This window comes from Corvus cornix, chromosome 5, assembly GCF_000738735.6.
Source record: "Corvus cornix cornix isolate S_Up_H32 chromosome 5, ASM73873v5, whole genome shotgun sequence".
Lineage (NCBI taxonomy): Eukaryota > Metazoa > Chordata > Aves > Passeriformes > Corvidae > Corvus > Corvus cornix.
Window position 1 is genome coordinate 5383935 of NC_046335.1, and position 25501 is coordinate 5409435.

Consider the following 25501-nt stretch of genomic DNA (forward strand, 5'->3'; position numbering starts at 1 on the left):
TTAGTTTATACATGTAGCATATCTGCATACATAATACACATGCAAATGAAAAATTGCCTATTTAAGGCTCCTAATTTAAGACAACACCTCATTTGAAGGTGAGTTAAGCACGTGGTTTGGTGCTTTGCTCATTTGGGGAAAGCTGTGTCTAATGTGTTGGCCAATGAAGGATGTACAGAATGATGTCCTGCTTTCACAGTCAACTGTCTTTTTACTAAGGCCAGTGGGGAAGAGTTGGTCTTGGAAAGAAATGGAAGGATCTCCTGAACTGATGTGGTCTGTGTGCCATGAGGAGCTCTCTAATACCAGTTGTGGTGTTGGGGTGTCCCTCTGTGCTGCTGAATGGGTTGGGTACCTCTGGTGAAGTCACAGAAATTGCTACGTATCTTTAATAACTAGCTAAATAATCCATATGAAAAAAATAATGTATTTTTAAATTTTACAGTGCAAGGTAATTTTTTTTCAAGTCACATTTTGAAGTCTTTATTTCAAGATGTGAAAGAATTCATTAACTCCACCTTTATAACAATCTGCCTTCCTGGAGATGACACATGCTCTGACATTAGCCGTCTGCAGTGAAACCAAAAGGAATTCCTTTGAGCAGGGTTTGGGAAATGACTTTTTTCCTTCCTCAAGAATCAGATGGAAATGTGTGACCAAACATTGTCATTGGTGGCAGAGTGGCTGCCGTTTGTGGGGGCAAAAATGACAGATCTGCTCGGAAGGAAGCTTGGGATCTAACTATGTGTATTAAATCTATCTGGAGATGGGAGAGCAGGCAGGATATGGACAGAGTCCAGGTCTGCCCTTGACTTGTCCCATACAACCCCCTTTGAATTCAGAAGGAATTATCTCCAAATAAATGTGAGGGTGGATGTGCATGAGTGAGTGAGAATGCAATCACCTGATGTGGGATTCCCATAGTGAGGTGTTGACTCATCTTTTTATGTATGGAAAGCTATTTTGCAGCCTTAGAAACAGTGGTTTCAGTTTGGGAAGGCATTGAAGCACTTGCATGAAGTGCTTTTCCAAGGAGAGATTTTTTCCACAGTCAAGTCCTGTGCAAACTTGAAATGTCTTTGATTTAGGGAAGCAAGGAGTGAAGTAGTTTCAGGTGCTACTGTCTGTGAATAATATCCTGCACATGGAGCTCCTGTTCTGTTGGTCCTTAGGCAATACCGTGATAAAAAAACGATACAAACACCTGCGCTTGGATCCACCTGCTGAGTTCTGTCGTTTTACTCTCTTTATTCTATAACTTAGGAAAAAGGAGGCAGGGACTTTTCTGTGCTTTGGCTGCTGTGTTGAGAGAGACACAAACAGCACGAGCTGCCAAAATGAAGGAGACAGTGAAGCTGTCCTTATGTCAGGCTCCTGCATGCATGGGCAGGTTGGGGGAGGAAGGAGAAACCCTTTCCCTGCCTTGCCTGCTCCCTTGCATTTACTATTGTTTCCCCTATAGTGGGGGCCTAAATTGCTTTCATTATGGGCATTACACTAATTTCTCATTTTGTTGAGTCCATGTTCCAGCAACTTCTGAATTTTAGGCCTAATGTGCTAATAAAGTTTGATCTTTCCCTACCCAGATAATTTGTATATGTAAGTACACTTTGTTTTCTAATTAAAGGAATTCTGGAGCAGGAAAATGCCCAAGTAAATTCAAGGTTTGCTCTTTAACACTGGCAGCTGCTGTGAAAGATGCAGGCTGAAGCTGTAGTTCTCCATGTGTTAACAACAACAAAAAAATTTACCCTCTTTTCTTTTTTAATTGTGAGGTACAATCGTATTTGTTTTGCACTTTCTAATCTTGAAAACAGAAGCTGGGTAAAACTGGTTGGCTCTCCTCATCTCTGCCTCTGTAAGGACTGGAACCAGTTTAGTTGGGGGTAGGTCAGCAGTGTGAAAGTTTTGTTTAAGATCTTTCTCAACCATGTCAGTGTTGTTTCTCTTAACTTGTTTAGCTTTTGTGCTGGGTTTGTGAAGGCAAAACGTGGCTTAGCCCTTAATGTACAACTGTTTTGGCTTCAGTATAGCGAAGCTATAAATAGGCACCCCTTTGCCTCCCCAGCAAGGAAATGACTGCGGCAGGTGTTGTCCTCTGCTAGAAATTTGCACATTATTACTAACCAAGTACTTTTTTTTCTTAAAATCAGCTTTCTTGTTACGTGTTCTTCCTTTATTAAATGCCAACTGACAGGTCAGCAAGTATCTTGTTAAAATCTGAAGTCTTTATTAGGTCAAGAGAAATAAAAGCAGAAAGGTATTTTTGGTTTATTTCTGTGCAGCCTCTGTGTAAAGTTTATTTTACGTGCAATTTAAAAAGTGTTACCAGAAGGCATAGGAGAGCTGCATAAAGCTTGTTGCTGACTGAAATGGTGTTTTGATTCTTTTAGCTTTGCTGGGCTGGAGTTTAGCTCATGTTTGTTGTAGCAGTTTCTCTGTGATAGGACTGGCAGACACTTGGAAGTCTGCAGGCAAGATTTGTATCCATGCTTGGACTGAGTTCTCCTTGCACTGCATCAAGAAAATAAACAGGGTTTTTTGTGCAGCGAGGTGGTGCTTAGAGTAAATAAGGATATTGCAGTCTGGTCCATGTGAAATGGGTTTGCTGGTGTCAGTAAATAAGCTTCTCCTTGATACAGACCCCATCATTTTGTTTGGATTAATGTTTGGTCCCAGCAAAGAGCCGGAGTTGTTGGGCAGGGAGAATCAATGTGTTTGTGCTGCTGAGGCTGTGCTGTTCAGCCAGGGTAGAGAGCCGTGGCCTCCTGCCATTGATGGGTGCTGCAGAAATTGTGAAATCCAGGGGAGATGTGCTGTGCAAACAGCAAAAAAAGGGGGCAGTCCTGTGTTTCACTTCCTGTGTAACATCTGCCTGCTTTTGCACCCCTTCCTTTCTCCCACAGATGCGAGAGCTGTGTGGACCTGCTGTTTGTGAGAGGGGCTGGGAACTGCCACGAGTGTGATACCCCCCTGAGGAAGAGTAACTTCAGGGTACAGCTCTTTGAGGATCCTGCTGTTGACAAGGAAGTGGAAATCCGGAAGAAAGTGCTGAAAATGTGAGTGTCACCATTCAAAAGAACAGAAAATGGATGTATTTCATGGATCACAATTTTAAAAAATTGACTTATTCAGTAGTAAAGAGGAAGTTTTTTCTTCTTTTTTTTTTTTTAAAGTGACAAACCATAAGACTTGACTCCATTTATCATGGAGGGATTTCAGAGAATCTGATTTTGTGCAACAATTGGGAGCTGAATTCTCAATTTAGCCTTGTGGGATTCCTGCTTAGCATTAGAAGATATTGGGTGTTTCTGTGTGGCCTTCTTTGGCAAAGACTTGGCTCCTAAATGGAGATGATTAGATATTGAGGGGGTGAACATGGCAGTAGAGCAAGAAACAGGATCTTGATTGTTTTGTTGCCTGGGGACCTGTTCTGAGAGTTGAAGGCCAGTTCCCTTCAAAATCAAGATGGGAAAAAGAGAGTTCACACTGTTTTTTGCTTCACACAGCGATTGTTAGTGGAAATGGTTCCTTACAAGCCTGGTGTTACCAGTCTGTCATGCAGATTTGAAAGCTCTTGGAATTGAGATAAATGAGGTCTAAAATTGCATTTCACTCCTTGTGGCCAGGAAGCAGCATTTTATAAGGAAAATAAGTGAGCCAGTTGGTGTTTTGATAGAAGAAAATCTGATAAATGTAACAACCCAGAGAGAGTTGTGTGTGCATAAGTGAATTTACAGGTAAATTGTAGGCTTGTCAGCTTTTATCTAAGTCTTGGTACAATAGTAAATGAATCATATGATGTTGCTGAGGTGTGGGGAAACTGTGCCACTGAATACCAAGATGCTGATGTGGAAAGGAGTAATAATTTTGATGTTTGATTTTAAAGTCTACTGAAGTGCGCAGAAGTCAAACTGGAATAAGTCAAGTGAGCTCACTAAATATGAAATAAAGTTTAGTTAGAAAATACTTGGCCCACTTGGGTTTGCCAGATTAGTTTTTAGGAGGCAGAAAAAATGCCCCCAAATTGGAATTTGGCCTGAGTTGTTGGGATGAGATTTTTATATTCCTGGGTGTCACGGTCCCCAGATCAGCCAAAATCTCAGCTTTCTGTTTTCTTGGGAAGAAAGTCTGCATGTCTTGACTTTCGAAGGCTGTCCATGTTTTAAGCCAGTTGTCCCTTCATCTTTTTACTTTCTCCAGCTCTGAAGAGGTGAACATGAGTGCTGGAATGGTTTATTGATATGAAATGAGATAATTGTGTAGCATTTTCAGTTTGCTGCTGACATATGCTTTCTGTTGCTGGCACAAAGCCAAACTCCTTTTTCCAATAGTTCTAGAAAGGCTTTTTTTTCTGTGGGTGTTACTTTTGCCTCTGCCTTTGTTAAGAGGCTGTCTGGGAGTTACTCTATCTTGGCCTCTGTGCTCATGTTTACCTGTAACCCTGGAAAAGGAATTGGCAAACAATAGGCAAAGATAGCACTGATTTCTTCCAGGCTGCCTCCTTTCCTTTGGAACAGGCACTTCTGTCTTCCATTAAAGATTCTGGTCAGTTTGGGAGTCACAAAGCACATATTTGATAAAACTAGATCAATGCTTAATCAGTTTGTAGCCAAAGCCTTGTTGAATGGAAATGGCATCTTTCTATGTTGTATAAATACTTCTTTCTCTTCTCTCAAAGATACAATAAAAGAGAGGAAGACTTTCCCACTCTAGATGAATATAATGATTTCTTGGAAGAAATAGAAGAAATTGGTAAGTCTTAATGCTTGCATTTTTGATGTGCTGTGCTTATGAGACCATAGGCTTTTATCTTCTGACTCAGCTGCCTGTGAGAATGTGTAAGTTCAGTATGATTTATCATAGTATCAGATTTTTATCTAATTACTTTTTTTCTGGATTTTAATCATATTTGCTGAACTGTAGGACATTGTTAAGTAAAACATTTTATCTGCCAGGAAAAAAACCACAATCCAAAGAGGAAGCAGTGCTTTATAGCTGGAAAAGAAAGGCTTGCAGGGGACTGTCAAAGCTGCACTGGCAAAAATTAAACAAAGAAAGGAGAAATTGAAATTTTCATTTTATGCCTCCATTAGCTTTATCTACCATGACAGAAGCCATATGGTGTCTTTCATCATTTTTGCTTCTGCAAGTACAGTAGTTGAAGCTGCTTTGAAGCTGATGACCTTACATACCACTGTGGTAGCATTTTATGTTGCTGTGCAGAAGGAGAAGGTTTAGGAACAGACGTTGATTTCTTTCTCTTTGGATTAGCTGAAGCAGAACTTTGCCCTGTGGGGAAGGGACAATGTTATCAACAGAGCTGATTTTCTTCTTAGGGTGACTTGTGATTTATGGTAGAGTGATGGGTTTTGCTTAGAAAAACAAGGATGTGTTCAAAGGAGTAACTCCTAAATGGTTTCTTCTTGGTTTTTGTGAGCTTCTGAGGCTCACAAAAACCTTTTTATTTGACCTGGAGGAAGAAGAGGTGACTTAGAGCAGGCAGGAGGGGCAGTGAATGTGATTTGGAGGAAACCATGGAGATGCCACTTTTCCTTCAATTCTCAAAGGAGCCCTTGCTCCTTTTTGCACTGTGGTGTTTTGTAGAAATGTATCCAGTACACTTACTGCCGTGAGCAATGTAGCATGTTTTTGTTGGCATCAGAAGGCTGAGGCTGGGAAGCCAAATTGTGTGGCTGGGAAACACCACTCACACTCACATGGGTCCAAATATTTGGAGGAGATGATGTGGGTGTAGCTTTGTTTGTATATTTTTTGGAATGGTATGGGGGAAGGAGGGAGTGAATAGAAAGAATGGCCAGAGGATCCTGGAAGAATCTGTGTGCATATGGAAAGCAAAACTGCATTTATTTATGTGGCATTAAATACAGTTTCCCACTTAACTGCTGTTGCAGGGCTTTTCAACATCTGTAACAAGGGAGTTGAAATTTTGCCTGAAATTGTCTGAACTTCATGAATTTTTGCAGGATGTTGTGATTCTACAGCTCTTGGGATTAGGTGGTTACATTGCAAATGGTTCCAAAGCCTGTACTGGGAACTTGGTTTAGAAGCAGCAGAAACCTGGCTGGTCTTGGTAACCTTATAAAAAAGAGTGAATTGGCCAATAGTTGTTTTGGCCCTGCAAATACATAATGAAGAAGCTTGATAGAGTTTTTAGGAATTGGAGTTAGTTATCTGAGAGGGACACCTAAAATACTAAAAGAATTGGAAGTCCAACTGCATCCCGGTTCCTTCATGTAGCTACCAGGGTGATGAGAGGAAAGAAGGGGTGCAGTCAGAAGGCTCTTAATTTTCCCTGTCAATGGGTTCATTTATGATCTACCAGCTCCAGACAGATCCCAGAGGACAGGTTATATTCAACAACACCACTTTAGGCAAGAGTTCAAGCTCTGTTCTCTCTCCCTGGTGACAAAGCCCATTGGACATTTCTCTCCAAGCCCATCCCTGCTGTGCTCCTGAGAAGAATTCCCCACCTGGCAGTTGTTTGGTGTGACTTTTTCCAGTGCATGTTGTGAATGGTGTGACTGAACAACGTGTTAAAAGTGTCTTTGACTCTATGATAATCTCATATTTTACTTCTGAGAGTAGTAATTTCATTTTTGTGTGTCTCTGAATTCCCTGCTTGCTTGCTCATGTGAAAAACTGGGCTACAAGATGGAGAAGAAAGGATTTGCATGGCAGTTTTGCCTTGTGAAGCCAACATTCAGCAGGTTGGCAGTAGCTGGTGGCGGTTGTTCAAGCTGTCACATTGGGAAGGTAGGGGGACAGGGAACTGGATTTCCCCTCTCTCCCCCTGCCCCAAACTTTCAGTTTTTCTGTGAGATGGTCAAAATGCAGCTTTAACTTTTTTTCCTCTTTGCTGGAAGGTTTTGTTTCTGGAGTTGTTGTGGGGGCTTAAATAAAGTAGGTGCTTAGCAGAGACAAAATGTAAACATGCTGTATAGGTGTATTTCATGTGACCCTGGTTCTGATAGGTCTTCTAAATACTTCAGGTAGGTCAGCTCCAAAACTTGCAACGGAATGAGACAGAGCAATTGCTGACCTCACTTGAAACACATTTTCCCCCTTCGTATCAGCTGTTTAATACCTACAGACCTTTTCTGTTGAAATAGAAGAGTTGGGTGGTGCAGCAGCAGCACGTGCGTGTGGGAAGGTCAAACAAACATTAGGATAGTCACCTTTAAAGATTTCTGTTATAAAAACCACGTTTTTGAAGTGGTTTAGAGTGTAGCCAGTGAATAATGCTTTGGGCTAAAATGTGTTAAACAAGGCTTTAAATAAAAACCACATTTTAAAGCAAGTTTCCCCCAGAAGAAAAATCGGTTGGACAATTTGAGAACATTGTAAACACAGTTTGTTGTCATTAGCACAAGGAATAAAAATAAAGTGAGAGTTAAAACCTGCCTTTGGGAAAGGTGTGGACAGCATGTATCTGAGTGGGTCAGGTCTGTGCCCATATGATGAGAGGGACATGGTTAAACCTTTGAGTGTTGATACAAGTTGCACTCTTTGGGCACAATGTGAATTCTCTTGCTCTTTCTACAAAGTTTTCTATTTCCCCCAAGTATTTCTTCTTCCCCAGAGTATCTCTGTAGCCGTTTTTGTAAGCCCTGTGTGTGAAAGCTCTCCGGAGCAGGACCCGCCTCCCAGCCTGTGCCTGGCACCTTCTCCTGGTACCTGAGTGAGGCCCCCAGGCATTACCGCAACACAATTGTTAGCGGTAATTGCTGCTTTTAAAAACATTCACTGCATTCAGCTCCGAAGGAGGCTGCTGTTATTTGTGTGTTCCTGTATCTCCCTACTCCTCCAAGAATTTGTGCAATACGGGCTGCCTCGTGACTTGTCTTGCTCAGAACACTTATCTCACAAGTGATCCTTGGATAGAAAGGGTTTTGCTATCTGTGATCACTTGTGGGTTGTGCTGTTTATTGTTTTGTGGTTTGGTTTTTTTTCCCCTCTGTGTGTGTGTTCTCGAGGATGGTGTTGCTGGTCCTGACAAAGGCAATAACTGAACTGGAAATTGGGCAGCTTTATTAGAGATCTGTTTTAGTCATCTCATGTGAACAGAGATTTCACACTTCCAGCCAAAATGGTCTGTCTTAGACTGATTCGGGCTGAGTGATTTCAATCATTCATTACCATGCAATTTTTCTGGAAAAATTATTGATTCAATAAAAGACCATTGAGGATAAACAGAAACAATTATTAATACCTAACTAGACTTTTCTGGCTTAACTGTGGGTTTTCTTTTGTTTCTGATAATTATTTTGTTACAATCCCAGAAATGTTGGTTGGAAGGGGCCTGTTAAATTCTCTTCCATCTTTTCTCCCCCTCATCCCTTTCCTGCCCCTTTTAAAAGTACAGGGATCAGGCATTAAAAGCACCAAGAGAAGGTGCCACAGTAGCCTGGGACATCCCAGGCAGACTGAGGATGAGGTTGTCTCCCTCTGTAGCACTCTGCCATTCCCAATCTGGGGTTTTAGAAAGATGATAATTAAGGGGTTGTTACAGTAGGATGGGAGCAATATTGTTTATAATGAACTAATGCTAATAGTTTTTAGTCTTAGTCTAAAACAGGGAGATTTGGAGGGACTGAGTCCTGTAGTGCAGTGATATTCATTCATACTGTTATGTCTCTGGACAAATTCTTGTGCCATTTAATTAAAATTTTTGTCTCATTTCCTTTTTTATAACTGGGAAAATATTTTTCCATTTGTTATAGAATTGTATAATCAGTGTTGTTTTGAAAAGCAGAGAAAGTCTCCCTGTAGAGGCTGAATTTCAGAAGTTGGAAGTTTCACCTAAATAGAATGAAATGTTTTACAAAAACACAATAGTCTTCCTGTTATACTTAACAGATGTCTCAAGGCAAGTCATTTTATAAACCAACCAATGTGAGATGGATAAGTAGATAAATAATTGTTGCATACAAAACAGCTTCTGTTTCTTTTCCCTGAAGGGCTTCAGGCCTCTTATATCGGCTTATGCTATATTTCAACATTGACAAAAATAAGTCTGTCTTCTCTTTGAAACCTTTTCAAATCAGCCATCTGCTTTGCCACTCATATTCAGATCTACACCAATATTTTTTCAGGGTAGGTGTAGCATATGAGTTGGGATTTTTAACTCTTTCTAGTTCTTCCAGTTCTAGAATTTTTTTTTTTTTTTTAAGTTAAGAATTATATTTAAAATAAATTTCTGGCAAAACTCAAAGCAGGCCAAATAAAAAAAGTGCTGCATAGTCCTAGCTATGTAAAAGTTAGTGTGTTGAGTATTAGCAACTGTGTTCTTTGGTTTTATAGTTGTTGGGTTTTAAATGCCAAGTAACTTGTGGACGGGACAAGGGACAAGAGAGGGAAATAATATCTTAATTATTTTTTGTGCCCTAGTGCCCCTTGCAAAACAGACTTGTCAGCTGTAATTGTGAGGATACAATGGCAAGAATTTGTATTCTATAAATATTGATGAAAAGACGTTTGAAGCTCATGAAAAATTTATTAGAAAATATGTTGAAAGATGTTTTGGCTGGCTGGTAACCATGCGGTGTCAAAGAGCAACTTGTTTTGCTGGTAGGTGTTTATTGTGGGAGGGGAGATGCAGTTTTCATGCACTAAAGGGCAGCTGTTGACACTGTTGCTGTAAGAGATCCAGATTACACTGTTACGCTCTCCACCGTTTTACTTTTTTTAATACACTTTTTTGACACTGTTTCCACTCTTACAACAAAATGTAGCTCTTAAGTGTTTCCACTCTTGAAATGTGGATAACTCAGTGTTGAGGAGGAGATGCTTAGGACCAGAACAGTGTTCCTCATCAATGACTATGTATCAGTCTTCTTTGGGACAAATTTGCTCGGGCCTTTGAGGGTGCTGGAAGTTTTGAGTCTCTGATTGCTGGTGTCCTACAATAACCTTGAGTGACAAAGCAGAATAAGATGGACATCGCAGGGTCAGCATGGTGTGAGCAGATCTGACTGCTGAGGGGGTTGTAGCTGTGGTTTGGTTCCAGCCACAGCAGGAAAACAAGGGGGGATAAACACTTCCACCTTGCCATGAGCAGAGCAGTGGGCTGTTAGGGTGACTGTGCAGGTGGCTGCTAAAAATTTCTCAAACATTGATGCAGAAATAGATATTTTTAGATAGAAATGTTACTTCCTATGAAGTACCAAAATACACTTTTGTAAGTAGTTCTTAATAAAGGTAGGCATCTGCATGTGTTTAAAACATGCCTGCTTTTCCCCAGTATGAGTTTTAAATCTTAAGCTTCTTGTTTTGTAGGCCAAATTATGACTAGTTGAACCTATTAAAGATAACTGAGAAAGACGTTAAAAACCCAAACCCTGAAGGTTTCCAGCAGCAATAGTTGCAAAACAGAGATCACCAGCTTATTCCTGGATTTATTTTTAGAGAAATATTCACGATGTTCAGGAGCTTAAAGGTAATTTGGCATCTCCTCATGCACCTGAAGGTGGCATCTGGGCATCCTGCTAGCACAGCATGGCTCATATGCTATTTCTTTCTTGTGTCGTCATTGAAGAGTTTAGAGAGCTGCTGTGTGGATTTAAGTTGTAGGAAGTGCTGACATTCCCATGCAGCTGCTGTCGTTGCAGAGCCCTGGTCTGGTTATATGCCAGCATTTTCACATGACACTACTTCTCTCCCCTAATACTCAAATATTAAAACTTCTTGTAAGTGGGCAACTGTAGGCTGGAAATGTGGAGGTCAGATCTCCATTAAATTACTAAACATTAGGGTAAAATAATGTGCTTTATTAAGGAGAGGTTGCTATGACCAGAAAGTCACAATATGAAATAGGAAAATGTTACTCCTTTTGGAGAGGAAAAAAGCCCCAAAACATTTGGAATAGGTAGCTTGCTTCCAAAAACCAAGGAGCTGAACTTTGAATGGCTTGTTTGGGTTATGGCAGTGCCCAGAGGTTCCATCTGGGATGAGATCAAGACCACAGGGAGAAGTGCTGGCTGTAGCTATAGTATGGAGATACAGCAGGTGATGTATAAGGGGAAGGAACCTTTATTCCCCTTGTGGTTCTTGCCAGTGGGAGACCTCCAGTACAGAGACCCAGCAATCTGCCCAGGAACAGTAGCAAAGTTCTAAAATTCAACTCAGGTGTTGATTCTGAAATTCTTAAAGCATAAACTCAGCCTCCATCTTAGATCTTCTCTCTGAACTGAGGATGCTGGGGTGGGGCTGGAAGAGTTCAGCTGATTCAGGAGCCAGGCTGAATTGAAATGTCAGTCCTCTTGATATTGCTTATTATTTAAAAAAGGGGAAAAACAAATACAGCAATTTGGGTGTTTTTAACTTAAGGTTAGCAAGTTCTTCAGCTGTGTCTTGCTGAGCCCTTTTTTGTTGCAATTTGAAGAAATTGGAAATTTTTAATAACAGTAAAATGAGGTGGTGGTTTGATGCTCCTGGAAAGAGAATATTCCTATTCCCATCTGTACTCTTTAATTACTTCCCTGGTACCCTCTCTGGTACTTGCCCGACCCCTGTGTTGAGTCAGTTCAGGTTACTGGGGGATTTCTATTGGCACTGCAAAGCATCCAGGGGAGTTCTGGAGTCAGAGCAGGGGAAAGGGTGAGGCCTGTGCCTGGGGAGAGGAGCATAAGGGCAGGAATGCCTCTCTTGGCGGTGGTGAGCTGGGCTTGTAGAACTGAGCTGCATCCCACTACTCTACCATTTTGGACCTTCCCGTTTCTTCTTATCTCCATTTGCTCCTGGCTTTGATCTCTTGATGTTTCCTTCTCTGCTCTCACCTGGTTTGCCAGTCTGGGCTACTCTTGGTTTGGTTTGCCTGGAACCCTCCTAAATGCTCATTTCACCTGTGTTACTTGTGGAGAGGATGAAAGAAGAGATAGGATCTTCCCCAAACTGAGATGTGTGTTATCCTGATGAGTAACAACAGACTTCATGCTGCTTCCTTCTGTTCCTCCCTAGCAGCCTTCCTGGTACAAATGACTTGGCAGTGGTGCCTGTGCCCAGGGTTAGTTTGGCCCTGGTTGCCTAAAAGCCTGGGAAGAGGGAACCGAACCAAAGCCTCCCAAGTCCCATGCTGGTGTTTTCACAAGAACTTCCTTCCCTTCCACAGGGTCTGATGTAGCACAGTCACTGCGCGGTTGTTTCTTGTGAAGGGTTTATCAATGGCAGCAAAAACTTCTCCACTGCTCTTGTAGCCACATGACAGAGCTCTTGGAGGCTTTGAGTGCTGTGGGCTGGCACTGTTCAGTAGCTTTAAGGCCACGGGCATGAGCCCAGCATCCACTCTGGACAGGGATCGCCAAGTGACTTCCCAGTGATAACAGCGTTCAGCTGGAATTCACTTGACCCCCAAGTGAACCAGTGACCTAGAGGTGAAGGGCTCAGGCATTGCATCAAATTACTAATCATCCAAACCATCTACATCTTTCAAGCTGTTGATTATAGAAACTGTTCAATTTCTTGAGATATCGTCTGTGCCATGTGTAGATAATTGGGAATGTTGTGCTAAACTGTGGAGCTTGCTGGCCGACCCTGCTTGCTCATAATTACATGAGATATAGCCTGTTACCATTGAGAGACATCAAAAGAATGTCAGATGACCTGTTAATCTGTAAGCATCTGCAGATTCCTCATAATAAAGGTAATTGTACATTGGTGCCTTTTAAGTTATCAAGCAATGTGAATTTTTTTTGTGTACCTGAGAATTCAAACAGTCACTGTAGTCTTTGTGCATTAGATATTCCCTGTGAAATGGAATGACTTAATAATTTCTAACCTTGTCTTAATATGCATGTGTTTGGTCTAATTTAATTTTACAGGAATCACTGTGTTCTTAGCTATAACTGCTACTTGAAAAGGTCAATGTTTTATGAATAGTATGGTGATTATTCATGTGTATCATTACCAGTGTCACAAAATGGGATGCAAGATTCAAATTTTAATCTCCTACAGATGTGTAAACCTACAGAAACTCTGCTGGCTTTCGTTGAAGTGCAGTGACTTAGCAGATTGTCTCTGTCTTTATAGGGCTTGTTTAAATAAGTTCTGTTACTGCAATGTTTATATCTGGCTAGAAGGGATAGAGAGCATAAGAATAGTGTTTCTTTGTCATGGGCATGCATGCTGGCCTAATACTTTTGCTTTCTCTCTTTATAATATTTATGCAGTATTTAACTTGACCAACAATGTGGACTTGGAGAACACCAGAAAGAAAATGGAACTGTATCAAAAGGATAACAAAGAAGTCATTCAGAAGAATAAGTTAAAACTGGTTAGTTAACTTCTCTCCCCTACAATTTTTATTCATTTGTTAAAGATTTGTGGAGTACTTTCTTAAAACAATTCAAAGCTGAAAGCACTGTGCAGATTTCTTTGTATTTAAATATTGAGGTTGATAGTTGAAATGTAGTTATGCTTTGTTTTGGGAAGGGCTTGAAGAGAGGGGCAGGCAGTAGAGCCTGTCTAATACATCACCATGGCATGCGTGCTGGCAGTGTCGTTGGACAATATCCAGGAGAGATGAAGTTCGTTCCTACACCAGGACAATTGTTCCTTTCTCATCTGAAGGAAAAAAGGAATCCAGACTCAGACATTATGAAGCTCCCAGGAGAGAGTTGTAAAATTGAGACAAAGCACAGGCCTGCTTTATGCAAAATTCAAAATGAAAGATGTTGAAACAAACATTAAAACTTTTGTTCAAGAGCTGATAACAGTAACATCAGGGATATTGTATATATGATCTGTGTGCAAAACACAGGGCTCTTTGAAGATTCATTCATTAAATTATGTCTCACATATCATTTTGTTCTTTAAAAATAAACTTGCATGCATCTATTCCTGTAGGAAAAGTTTAATCTGGTAAATATTTTTTTAGCATAAAAATACACATTGTTATCAGTTCTTGAAGGAAAATGTCTGCCCAGAGTGTGACATGACCAGGTTTTGTGTTTTAATGCAGTTGCACTAAGGACTTGCTTTCAAATCAGTAGGGGTGAAATCCTCACTCCCCTGAAGTCTGTGGCAAAACTCTGAGTGATTTCTTTAGCTCTAGGATTTCACAGGAGGAGATTGGAATCTGAAAAATGTTTGTTTGAACCTCTTCCTTTTAAAGGCAAGGAAATTTCCCTAGGGGTCCATCTCTGATCTGTTATCCTGTCTCTGACACTGTGCAATATCCTCTGCTTCAGAGCTTGAAGAGACCTGCCAAAGCTTTGGCTACATGTCTTATTTTACAATGGAGTTGCAGCCTCTGGGGTCACAGTGAGAACAGCGTGCTCTGCCTGCAGCCCACCTTCCCTTCAAGGAAGTGACCCTGACAGCCTGTGCAGGGTCTGTGTGATCCTGTCAAGCAGCTCTGTAATACCCTGTACCCACTCAAGCCCCCAGGACTTCTGTTTGCTGTGCTCTGCAGTCCTGCTGTGCTGGAGGCTGGCTGCTGGAAGCTGGTCAAGCCTGCGGGAATCCACACTCACTGGAGAGCTGGAGAAATTTCTTTTTTTTTTCTTTTTTAACATTTGAAACATTCATAATTTCTTTTTCAACAATTGAAACATAATAATAGACTTTACACAGTGGTTATTACAAAAGCTGCATGATCTTGCCTATAAATTTACCCCTTTCCTAAAAGCTGAAAGGGTGCTTTTCCTCTCTAGCTCTTCTTAGCAAGTTTTGGAATGTCTTTACTCCATCCATGGTAGAAAGGTGTCCTACTTTCTTGCCTAAACTTCTTATGGCCAGTCGTTGTCCCTACATTCTTGACTTAAATTTTTCTGTCCTCTGTAATCGGTTGCTTCTGAGGGATACAGATATCTTCTGTCCCTCTTGTTGTTTTTGTTACCCTTTGCCTGCTCCAGTTTGAATTCATGTTTGGCAAGCAGAAGGGGCCAGAATTGAATGCAGAGATCTTAATGCCTCTCATAAAGGAACTCTGTTTTCCCATCTCTGCTGGAAATACATTCTACCTCAGACTGTTCTTCTCTTTTAGTTCAGAAAAAAAGCATGAAGATCTTGGTGTTCTTGTAATTATAAAGTGTTTTTTATATATAGATATTTATATGCACTTCTTATTTATAAAACTTTGCAGCCTGAGTGGACTACAACTTTTCCAGTGTTTCTCCCTTAAGTATTTGCAGTTCTCCAGTCACAGGGTAACTTGTTGCCTCCTACTTTATCACTAGATGTTTGATTTCACTTGCTGCTTTGTGCAGTCTTGAAATAGTTTTGTCTGAATTCTGTGATGGGAATGTGCATGTTTTCTTGATTATCCTTTCCTGAATGTGGTGAAACATTATTTTACTTTCTTCTTACTTCTTCACTTGTAGGCTTGAGTTTACTCCAGGCTTCACTGTCATCATCTTTTCCTTCACATATTAGGACTGTGTTTAGATTATCTTTAGTCTGGACACAACTTTTGCTGCCTGTTGAACTCATCTTTTCTGTTTTACTGTTCTGTTTGGTCTTCCTCTAAAGAATTTGATCTGACACATGATTATTCTTCCATTTTCCTGTAGTCTGCTCTGGTTTAGGTTTGTTTATCAGTTTGCTTATTTCTGACTATAAGTTTTCTGGGCTGTTTCTTCAGACTAGGTCTGTCAGCACTTCCCTACAAGTTTTCTTCTGTTTCAGTGCAAATTCCAGGCAGTCTTTAGAGATAAATGTGGAAGAGCCTTGGAATGTCTCAAAAACCCTGAGCTCTTCAGTTCTGTTGACCGAACTAACTAAATCCCTTAATTCTCAGACATAATCTCAGTTAGCAGTTTGGGGATTTTCTTGCTTATTTTTTTTCCTTTCATTAAATGCAAAGAGAGCCCAGTTCCAGGTGGTTGCTGGTTGGTGACCAGCTTTTCACCAGTTACAAAATGGAAGCAGCTTCTGTTGGCTCGGTGACAGGTGGTGAGATCTGTGAGGTGATCCAGCTCTTGCATCCAGGGGGTAGCTGAGCCTCACTGGAACCCACTGGCTTGATCTGTCTGGTAGAAGGATATTTTTTTACATATTCTGGCTTATATCAGGTAGCTGGGCTTTGTGATACAGTTTTATGATTAGAACAAACTTTACTGTGCTCTTGGTCTCAACGATCACAGAATAAACTGAGTTGGAAGGGACCCACAAGGATTATTGAGTCCAGCTCCTGGCCCTGCACTGCACCATTCCCAAGAGTCACACCCTGTGCCTGAGAGCAGTTTTTGTCCAAAAACTCCTTGAGCCCTGTCAGGCTTGGTGCTGTGATCACTGCCCTGGGGAGCCTGTTCCAGTGCCAACCACCCTCTGGATGAAGAAACCTTTTCCTGATATCCAGCCTAAACCTCCCCTGACACAATGTCAGGCCCTTGGGTCCTGTCACTGGGTACCACAGAGAAGAGGTCAGTGTCTTCCCCTATGATGTTTTGCTGAAACTGCTTTCATCAATAAATCATCCATTTAAGTTTATAAAATTTTAATTATCTTGCCATTTTTACTGCATCTCCCTTTGCTCTAGTATTTTTGATGGAGAAGATTTGGAAGATGTTTCCTGTATGTTTCTCCTTATACCTTCTTGCAACCCAACTGACATTCTTTTGATCCCTCTTCTTTATTAAATTGTTTAATCCTCTTAGTTTCCCCTGTCTCTGAGCCCTCTTCTGTTTTTTTATTCTTTCACTGTGATTTTCAGATACAGATTACTTAATAGTTTACAGGTTAAAAAAAGACTTGCCAAGAGATAGATCTGTAACAAAATCTTGTCATTTTGTACTAATAATCTTTCTTTTTCATCTCATGTCACATGACTGCAGCCCAGGTTATAGGAAAAATTCCTTATTTTCTGAAAATGTGACATTTTCACAATTCATGCTTAGATTTATAGGCTTCTCTATTAATAGTCACATTTTTGTAATTTCTCCTTTTTCTTCTACACCACTGATAAGCACAGGGTGTGCTTTGCAAAGAAGATGCAGCTGATGAATGGAACAATCAGTAATAGCATTGTGGGATTATATTTTTGTTAACCCTACTTACATCATTGAGTTTTAGGATGTGTGGGAGCCCAGAGAGGCTTCCTTTAAAGTGTAGGGAAAACCCATTCTCTAACATTTAAGGAGTCAGATCCAGACTGCAGCAAGTTCAAAATCTTAACTTTACACTGGACAATAAGGAGGTAGAATAATCATCCATAATCACCTTAAAATTCTGCTTGAAGAGGTAGAATTTGGCTGCTTTTCTTGCATGGCCTGCCCTGGGTCCCTTGGTGGGCAGTGGAGCTGGGGGGTGGCTGTGAGCTGATTTCTGATTTCCCTTTCAGACGCGGGAGCAGGAAGAGCTGGAGGAGGCTCTGGAGGTGGAGCGGCAGGAAAGCGAACAAAGGCGACTGTTCATGCAGAAGGAAGAACAGCTACAACAGATGATAAAAAGGAAGAATAAACAGGCACTCCTGGATGATCTGGTGAGTAACAAAACCAGAGGCTTTGAATGCTCAGTAGCATTGACATTCATCTCTATCACTGCTAACGGTGTGGAGTTAACACATCTGTCCCTGTTTCACATGTTTTCTGTTTCCATTCTCTCACCTGTTATTTATTGCAGTGCTGCAAACCACTCTGGTTTTGGTGAGCTAAGGAGTGGGTGAAGAGTGCTTCTGGGATTTGTAGACTTAATCTACCACTGGTGGCTTGTTATGCAGTTCTGAGTTGTGGCTGATAGTCTGGTGTGTAAGCAAAATGTTCATCAGGAGCTGCTTCTTGACTCAGCCACCTCTGCAGTGGAGATGGTGGAGAGCAGGGGACAGTAACCTCATGAGTTATCCAAGCATTGGTCAGACCTTTCTCAGTCAGAGCACCTAAATGATTGGTGGTCCCTTTGTATTCAAAAACTACTACAATGAAAAGTTTTCTTGCCTTGAGTGTGTCATGTTCTCTTACTGCAACTTCTCTGGTACAAGTTGCTCCTTTTGAAGTGAGTGAAATTTGTATAGACAAATGGAGGAAAACTCAGAATACTCCTGGAAGTTGTGGTAATCTTGGTTAATTTACTGATTCTGCATCTGAAATACAGTAATGTGTGGGCATAGAGAAACTCAGTGTCTCACTTAAACAAGATTCACATCTAAATTTTTTCAATATGAGTGTGAGTACAGACATGCATACACACACATTCACAGGTTTAACACCCATGAGCACAGTCTGTGTACACACAGTCTGTGTGTAACCTTGAAGGAAATCAGAGAAAAGAAGTATGTATGCATATACACACGTGTTCAGCAGTGTCAGTGAGGTTAAAGCTGCTTGGCATATCTAAATCATATTTTCTCTCTTAGATCAATGCATCTCACACTAATACAGTGTTAATTCCTGCTTGTAGTCTCAGCTCTTATTCAAGATACAGATGCTTTTCTACTTTTCCTGAAAAAGTAGAGTTCTTCTTGGAGCCAGTGCAGAAGGCACTGACATGGATAGAGGATCTAAGTGTAATTTAGGAGATTCAAGACCTCCTGAAGAGATCCCTTTCTCCAAGCCAGGATTCCTGGCAACCTGTCATTGGTTTTCCTTTTGTAGACAAAAGCAAAGATGAGCAGAAAGATTCTTTAAAAAACACCCCCAAGCCTGTATCTTTACATCCAGCAATCTATTTTCACTTTAAAGGTAAATATGTTTACAGTCCACACAATTAGGAACAATGGATCAATTAATAAAAACTCCACTATGAATATGAATTTAATTTCTCAGAATATGGATTTTTAGTTTCTGACTTTTTAAAACCCTGTTCTAAAACATACTCCTAACTGACTAGAGACCAGTGATGATGTGTGTTTGGTTGTTTTATTATTTTTTTTTTTAACACAGCAATTGGTTTTATTGGAAACCTTCACCAGATGGCTTGCAGAAAGTATAGTTATAAATAACCCTTAAACATGACTAAAATAGGTAGTTTCAACTGTGATTGCATATGTATTGCTATTAAAACATATCTTAATATTCTAAAAACAACATAAAGGTGATTTTTAAAGGCTGAGGGAGGAAACTGGACAGTTTCAAGTTGTGTCTCTGTTTCTGAAGGGGCAGTGTCAACTTAAATTTGAGCCAAAACTTGCTTTGTAATATTTCTAAGATTTATAAAACCAGCACTGAAGTGTTTGTGTAATGACTTACAAAGTCTCTGGAAAACCAGCGGTTGTTAAACAAATAAACATTTCCTATGGTCTCTGAAATCCCTCTAATGCTGTGCTGCAAATCTGAAAATGAAACTGATCATAACTAAAACTTAAATGAGAAATGCAGCAAAAGCCTAGCATAAGCAGCAGCAGTGTAAAGAATTAACTTAAAAAACCCAATCTTATATCTATGGTTGCTGGTTCTGTGCTAAACCAAAAAGGATTAATTTCTGGCTACAGAGATACCACTGGTTTCACCGCTGACTCTGCAGAGTGAGAGCAGAGGAAGGTGGGAAGCTTACCTTGGTTTTGAATCTTCTTTGGACCTGATGTGGTCAACCTATACCCCAGACTTACTGGATCATGGTAATTTTTTTTTTTTTTTTTTTTTCAAGTTTGCCCCTGCCACTGGGTAGCAAGAAATAATCTAAGACACAGTTTTTGTGTTGTACAAGTAGAGATGTCAGGTATTTTCCTTATCAAGAAATTAATTTTATCTTTGGTGCTGAAATTTTAAGAAGCTACAAATCTCATAGAGTCATAGAAATGCTTGTGTTGGAAGGATCCTTGAAGACCATCCAGTTCCAACCCCCTGCCATGGGGACGGAAAACTTCCACTAGAGCAGATTGCTCAGAGCCCCATCCAGCCTGGCCTTGAACACTCACTGTGTTGGGGCATCCACAGCTTCTCTGGGCAACCTGTGCCCGGACCTCACCACCCTCAGTAAAGAATTTCTTTCAATGTGTAAGCTAAACCTGCCCTCTTGCCCTTGTCCTGTCACTCCAGGCTGTTGTAAATAGTCTCTCCCCATCTTTTGTCAGCTCCCTTCAGATACTGGAAGGCCACAATGATGTTACCCCAAACCCTTTGCTTTTCCAGGCTGAACAATCCTAATGCTCTCAGCCTTTCCTCATGGGAGAGGTGCCCCTTCCCTCGCCATCGTGGTGCTCTGAGTCGTTACATGTGTTACTTGTGGTGGTTTCATATGGGGTAAAGGTCTCAGTTGTGTACAAAAGTGTTTGAGAATACTGTGCCATCTTCAAAGAGCTGAAAATTTAGATAGTCCAGAGGCACAGAAATGTTTGGTATTTAAAATGTTGTGCAGTGGGCCCTGGTTTCTGGCCAGCCTGGGGAGTGCAGGGGCTTGTGCAGAAAGGACTGGGCCTGGGGCCAAGGCTCCATGAACCCCTCCTTGGCTGGGAACAGGGAGGGGAAGGCCAGTGTGAAGTGCTGGGGAGGTGAGCAAGGCATCGGGGCAGACCCAGGCTCTGCTGGCCACTGGAAAAACAGTCTGGTCCTTTTTGCCTCCCAGTACTAAATTAGGCAATTTCTATGTTACCTTCATTGTAGGTCACCTGTTTTACAATAAAACCTCTCACTTTATTATTACACAATACCCTGTTGTAATTTAGACTTGCAGACTCAAATGCACTTTATGTATCACTGGAAGAGTTATATGAGTGGGGTTTTTTGGGTTGTTGTTTGTTTGGGTTTTTTTTTTAAACCTTCGGTAGTCTTGGATAATCCAGGCTGAGTAAAATATTAAAGCACTTTCTTTATGTGCTGTACAAACTCTCCTGTGTGTATACATCTAAGATGATCTCTTAGATACCTTGTGTGTTATGGGACTTGCACTCTCCTCTTCAACAGCCCATACTTCCCAGGCATGAGCACAATGGGATTGCAGCATATGGCAGAGGAGCAGGTTTTGCCTGGGCTGTGGCATAGCTTGGAGTCAGGCAAATGTGTTAAAGATGTCATATCCACACTTTTATCCACATATCCAGAACCTCAAGGGTTTTGAGACAAATCTTTCAGAAATTGTTGCGTATAACCAGCTTTGTTCATAGTGTAGACAGTTTGTTTTCCCATACAGAAAATTGCTGGTATGGATAAACACAGGGTTGGAACTTCCACGTGTGTTAATAGTTAACAGAAGGGCCCTGTGCATATTCAAAAGGAGAAACAATCAGGATGTGGTGCCTTGCTGGCACAGTGTGGGTTTCCCACAGTTGTGTAATCTGGTTACTGGTCATTGTGTGAACTCTGGAGAAGTTGGTTAAAAGTTGGCTTCCTTGAGTCACTCCGTTAGAAATGCAGTGAAAGTTTAAGGAATATGAAGGATGAAATGAACAAGAGAACGCTTTCCACTCTTCCCTTCTCCCCCAACATATTAAACCTGGTGATTGAAAGAATTCAACATCCTTAACCTCTGCTGACAGCTGGCAGCACATGCTGTTGCATGGTGGTTAGAGATGTACAACACTTGAGAGAAGCAGGCTCTAAACTAGTGCATTTGTGGTCCAAAATTTCTCCCAGTTGTACAGAAATTAGATGTCTCCACAATTTAGGTTTTCAGCATCTTCCCTCCCCTCCTCCTAGTTAATCACAGAAATGCAAGTAGGAGCCTGTGCCTTAGTTGTTCTATTTGTGATTCTGGACCAGGTCTTGTCATGTTAGATTTTTCTGCTTTTAACTTGCATTCTAGTGGTAAGACAAAGGCAGTGTAATAAAATACAGAGAGGAAAAAAGACTGGAGAGTGATGTGAAAAGTCAGTGTACAACGTGACTGTTCTTCATGATCACTTCAGAAGATTTCTCCAGGTACCATGAAAACAGCAAGGCATCTCGTGGCATTAGAAACATCCAACTTCCTACCTTGAACTGAATAATTAAAAAATCACAGTCCTGTTCATAAAATCTGTTTGGTTTTGTGAGTAACAAATATGGTTCATAGTTCAGTATTTGCTTGGTTCTTTGAAATAGAAGTAAATGTGATGTGTGAGGGCCTTAGGAATAAAATACCGTGCTAGAGCAGTTCAGGAAGAATCTGTCTGAACTTCTTCCCTGCTCTCAACTTCATGGTAATTCTAGCCAGGAATTCTCAAGCATTTCTGTGTGCATGTAGATAGTCGCATTAGTCTCTTAGAAAATTACTTGGCCAATAATTTCGTGACTCTCTCAAGAATGCACTTACATATATGTATGTTAATAATCATTTTGTCCTGAGAGTTTAAGTAATTAATTTGCTTAACTATTCATTTTACTACTTTATACATATATTTTTAAAAATTGGCTGGCTTCCCTAAAAATAAGTTGCTGAAGGAGAAAATAAATATGCTGTTGGTTGCACTTACAATAGTGCCATTGTGCAGAGCAGAGCAAGGATCATTTCCAAACGGCCTCAGGTGAAATCTAATGGGAAACAATTTCAAACTGGTCTGAGTTCATTGGTAGAAAGAATGTGTCTTAGATAAACATCTGATCCAAGTTATACTACTCAGTATTATTCCTTCTCTGATTAAGTTCTAATTTTTTTTTTTATTTTAATAAATACAGTTGCATTGGCCAGTTGGAATAAGGAGCCTGTTATATTGTCTTTAATGTGAATTCTATAAAAATGGTTGTTTGCAGGTTACTCTGATTTATGGGGTTGCTGCAGCTTTTTCTTATTACTGGAAATGATCATTTTCTGTAAACTCTTTCTGAGGGAGAGGATACTTGGCATTCTGCTGTTCTCCTAGCAATGGCCTTGTAGTCACAGCTTGCAGTTTTGAAGAATATGCAGTGTTAATTAATATTTGTTTTGGTTTAGGACTCAAGTTTGTTCCTCATATGTTTACAGGAGAGCTCTGATCTTCCTGCCTCTCTGCTCTTAGCTCAGCATAAGGACAGATCTACTCAGCTAGAAATGCAGCTGGAAAAACCCAAACCTGTCAAACCAGTCACGTTTTCCACTGGCATCAAAATGGTAAGATTTGCTTGCTTGTTTTTTTTTAATGCCTTTCAGAAGATCAAGGATTTCCTCATATGAAATTAAGAGGTCATTTAAACCTGAGTTGCATGTTACATGAAATACTGTTCTCTTCTAATTAAAGAAGTAATTAGGAATTAATCGAAGAATTTTATCATTCTGCTAGCTGGAATATTGTGATGACCCACGCAGAAGGGTCATCACAAATATATGCGATGTTTTCATTATGTAGTTGTCAAAAAACAAGTTATACCTCTCTCCCTGTGAAGTTGTGGTGTCCTTGAATTATTTTTTTAATTTGTGTACTAATTCTGGAAGTTGAAATTTTGGAAGGTCAAGAATCGTCTGCACTTCCTTCAGATTTACTTTGCACACTGGAGTAATCTGTGAGTACTGGACTGACAATCTAGAAAACAATGCCAAGGTTAAGGGCTCTGTTTTCATTGTTATTTATTTGTATTTATTCATTGTATTTCATTGTTGTTTGGCTCTAGGAAGCAACAAGTATTTTTGCAGATATGTCACTGTTAGGGTGGCAGCTGAAGATCTCTCAGCATTCCTGTTCTGTGTCGTGACATGGGACAAGTACACATCAGCCTGTGTACATAACTGTAAAGCTGGGGGTGGGAGCACAAGTGACTGGTCTTGTTTGCACCTTACTGGTTTTCTGGTTTGTATTGTTTTAAATCTCTGTACTTTTTTTAGACTTTATATTTTACAATTGATAGTGGTAAACTGAATGTCTTGAAAATAACCAACACCCTCTATTCTCCTCAACAAACCAAGAAGTCAGCAAAGCAAAAGCCTGTGCATCAGACTAGTTTCCTATCAGTAATTGATTTATTTTTGCCATGAATGTTTGTGCTGTGTTCATTATCTGTCAAAGTGTTCACAGTAAAGAAGCCTTTGCAGCTTATTTTTCCAAAAGCAGTGTCAGTTTTTGCAAAGGTGTGGATTGTTTTCCTGTGGTGTAAATTGATCTTCTTCCTATTTCTTTTAAAATATAAGAGTCTAGAGCAGATTGATATGCTTTGTGAGGGATTTTCTGTGTAGAAAAGCCAGTGGACAGAAAATGCCTGTAAAAAATACTCTGAATGCCTGTACTTTTTCTTGCTGTTAAAATGTATTGTCAGAATTTCTTACAGCTGTGGCCTTTCTGTGGGAAAAGGAAGAAGATAAGCTTATGTTATGTGATGAGGACAGTGGAAGTATTTTCTAATTCGCTTGAAAATGAATATTAAATGCAGTATGTGGTAGTGGACATTTGAGATCTGCAGCTCTAAGTAAACTTTATCCAGGAATGGAGAAAGACTTGGATGAAGAGATATCCAGCAGCATGACATTTAAATCTTAATGTTTGGAATAATAGAGGATATGCCAGATAACTAATTGCTAATTCATCAGTGTTCATGTGAAAATCTATTTTCAGTGAAAATGTGAATAGATAAATAATTTAATTTGTTCAATCCCAGGAGACAAAAAATCCCTCACCCTGACTGATCCTAGTCCTAAATTGAAAAGGAACAATTTAACTGTTCTTATTTCTGTTAATGTTTTTTAAAAATAAAGTTAAGGATAGGAGCATTTGAAGTTAGTGTCTACTGTTTATAGAAAATGGATTGCATCAAGAATTTTACACCAATAAAATTACAGATTTTGTTTGGAAAGATGACTGTTTCCTTATTTTCTTTACAGGGGGCTTGATTTCGTTATTACATGACATTATTCTAAAAAATATATGGAAATTATATCACACAATAATAACAATATTGATACTCTGCACAAGAAATGAATGAACTGTCTAACTTGTAATTTTTGAAGAAGTTGGTCCCACAGCCTGGGAATGTTTCTGTGGGTGTTCTGCTAGGAGGCAGCTCAATGCTTAGAAGCAGATGTTGAATTTCTGTGGATGACGTGCAAATTGGCAGTTTACAGGGCCGCTGTGACAAGCTGGCCTCATTTGAATGAAATGTGTTTTAATATGGCTAAATGCAAAATCAGAAATAGAAGAGTAAAGAACAGGCTCTGGGAAGAGGATTTGGAAGTTTAGCTAAGCAGGTAAAACAGTTTGACTCTCAGCCACAGCGTCTGTGGGAGCCTTGGGTATGTGGATAGTCCAGCAATAAATAGGAAAGGACTTCTGAATGCAATATTGGGAAGAGTTGTATACTGGAGAGTTCTGCTGGCTGCATTTTGAGTGCAAAAATCAGGAAGAATGCAAAGAGGAGCCAGCAAAGTCCATTCAAAGGCAGAATTGCTTTGTGTGCTGCATTCTGCCTCTGGTTTAGGAGAAGGTCAAGGTATGACTCAATTTATTAAATACCTCCTTAGCACAGAACATGCCAAATCTGAGCAGTGCAGCATTAAATGTATCAAGATCCAGTAACCTTAGTTAAACAAATACCATCTAAATAGGAACTGAAGGAATGAATAAGACCTAAAGTTCACATAATGTTCTGCTGTTTAATTGGCCTCACTGTTAAAATTGGCTCTGGAAAGCAACGAAATCTCAAATTCTTGATGTTTTCAGATTAGGACTGGGGTGCATCTTGAGAAGTTACTGTAGTCAAATGCAAATTGCTGGGCTTGGAGCAGAGTTGGT

At 40.3% G+C, this 25501-nt stretch overlaps 1 protein-coding gene across 3 annotated transcripts in view; it reads left to right on the plus strand.

Moving 5' to 3' along the window:
* The window catches only part of MNAT1 (MNAT1 component of CDK activating kinase), a 119230-nt gene that overhangs the window by 32564 nt on the left and 61165 nt on the right, over positions 1-25501 (plus strand). For all 3 annotated transcript variants that reach the window (XR_005601898.1, XM_039551792.1, XM_039551791.1), the window contains exons 2-6: positions 2907-3059; positions 4682-4755; positions 13188-13291; positions 17300-17440; positions 22771-22896. Coding sequence is in view for 2 of the 3 variants with exons in the window: in XM_039551792.1 (XP_039407726.1) it covers positions 2907-3059; positions 4682-4755; positions 13188-13291; positions 17300-17440; positions 22771-22896 (598 nt within the window). In the remaining variant the exon portion in view is untranslated. The remainder of the gene's footprint in view (positions 1-2906; positions 3060-4681; positions 4756-13187; positions 13292-17299; positions 17441-22770; positions 22897-25501) is intronic.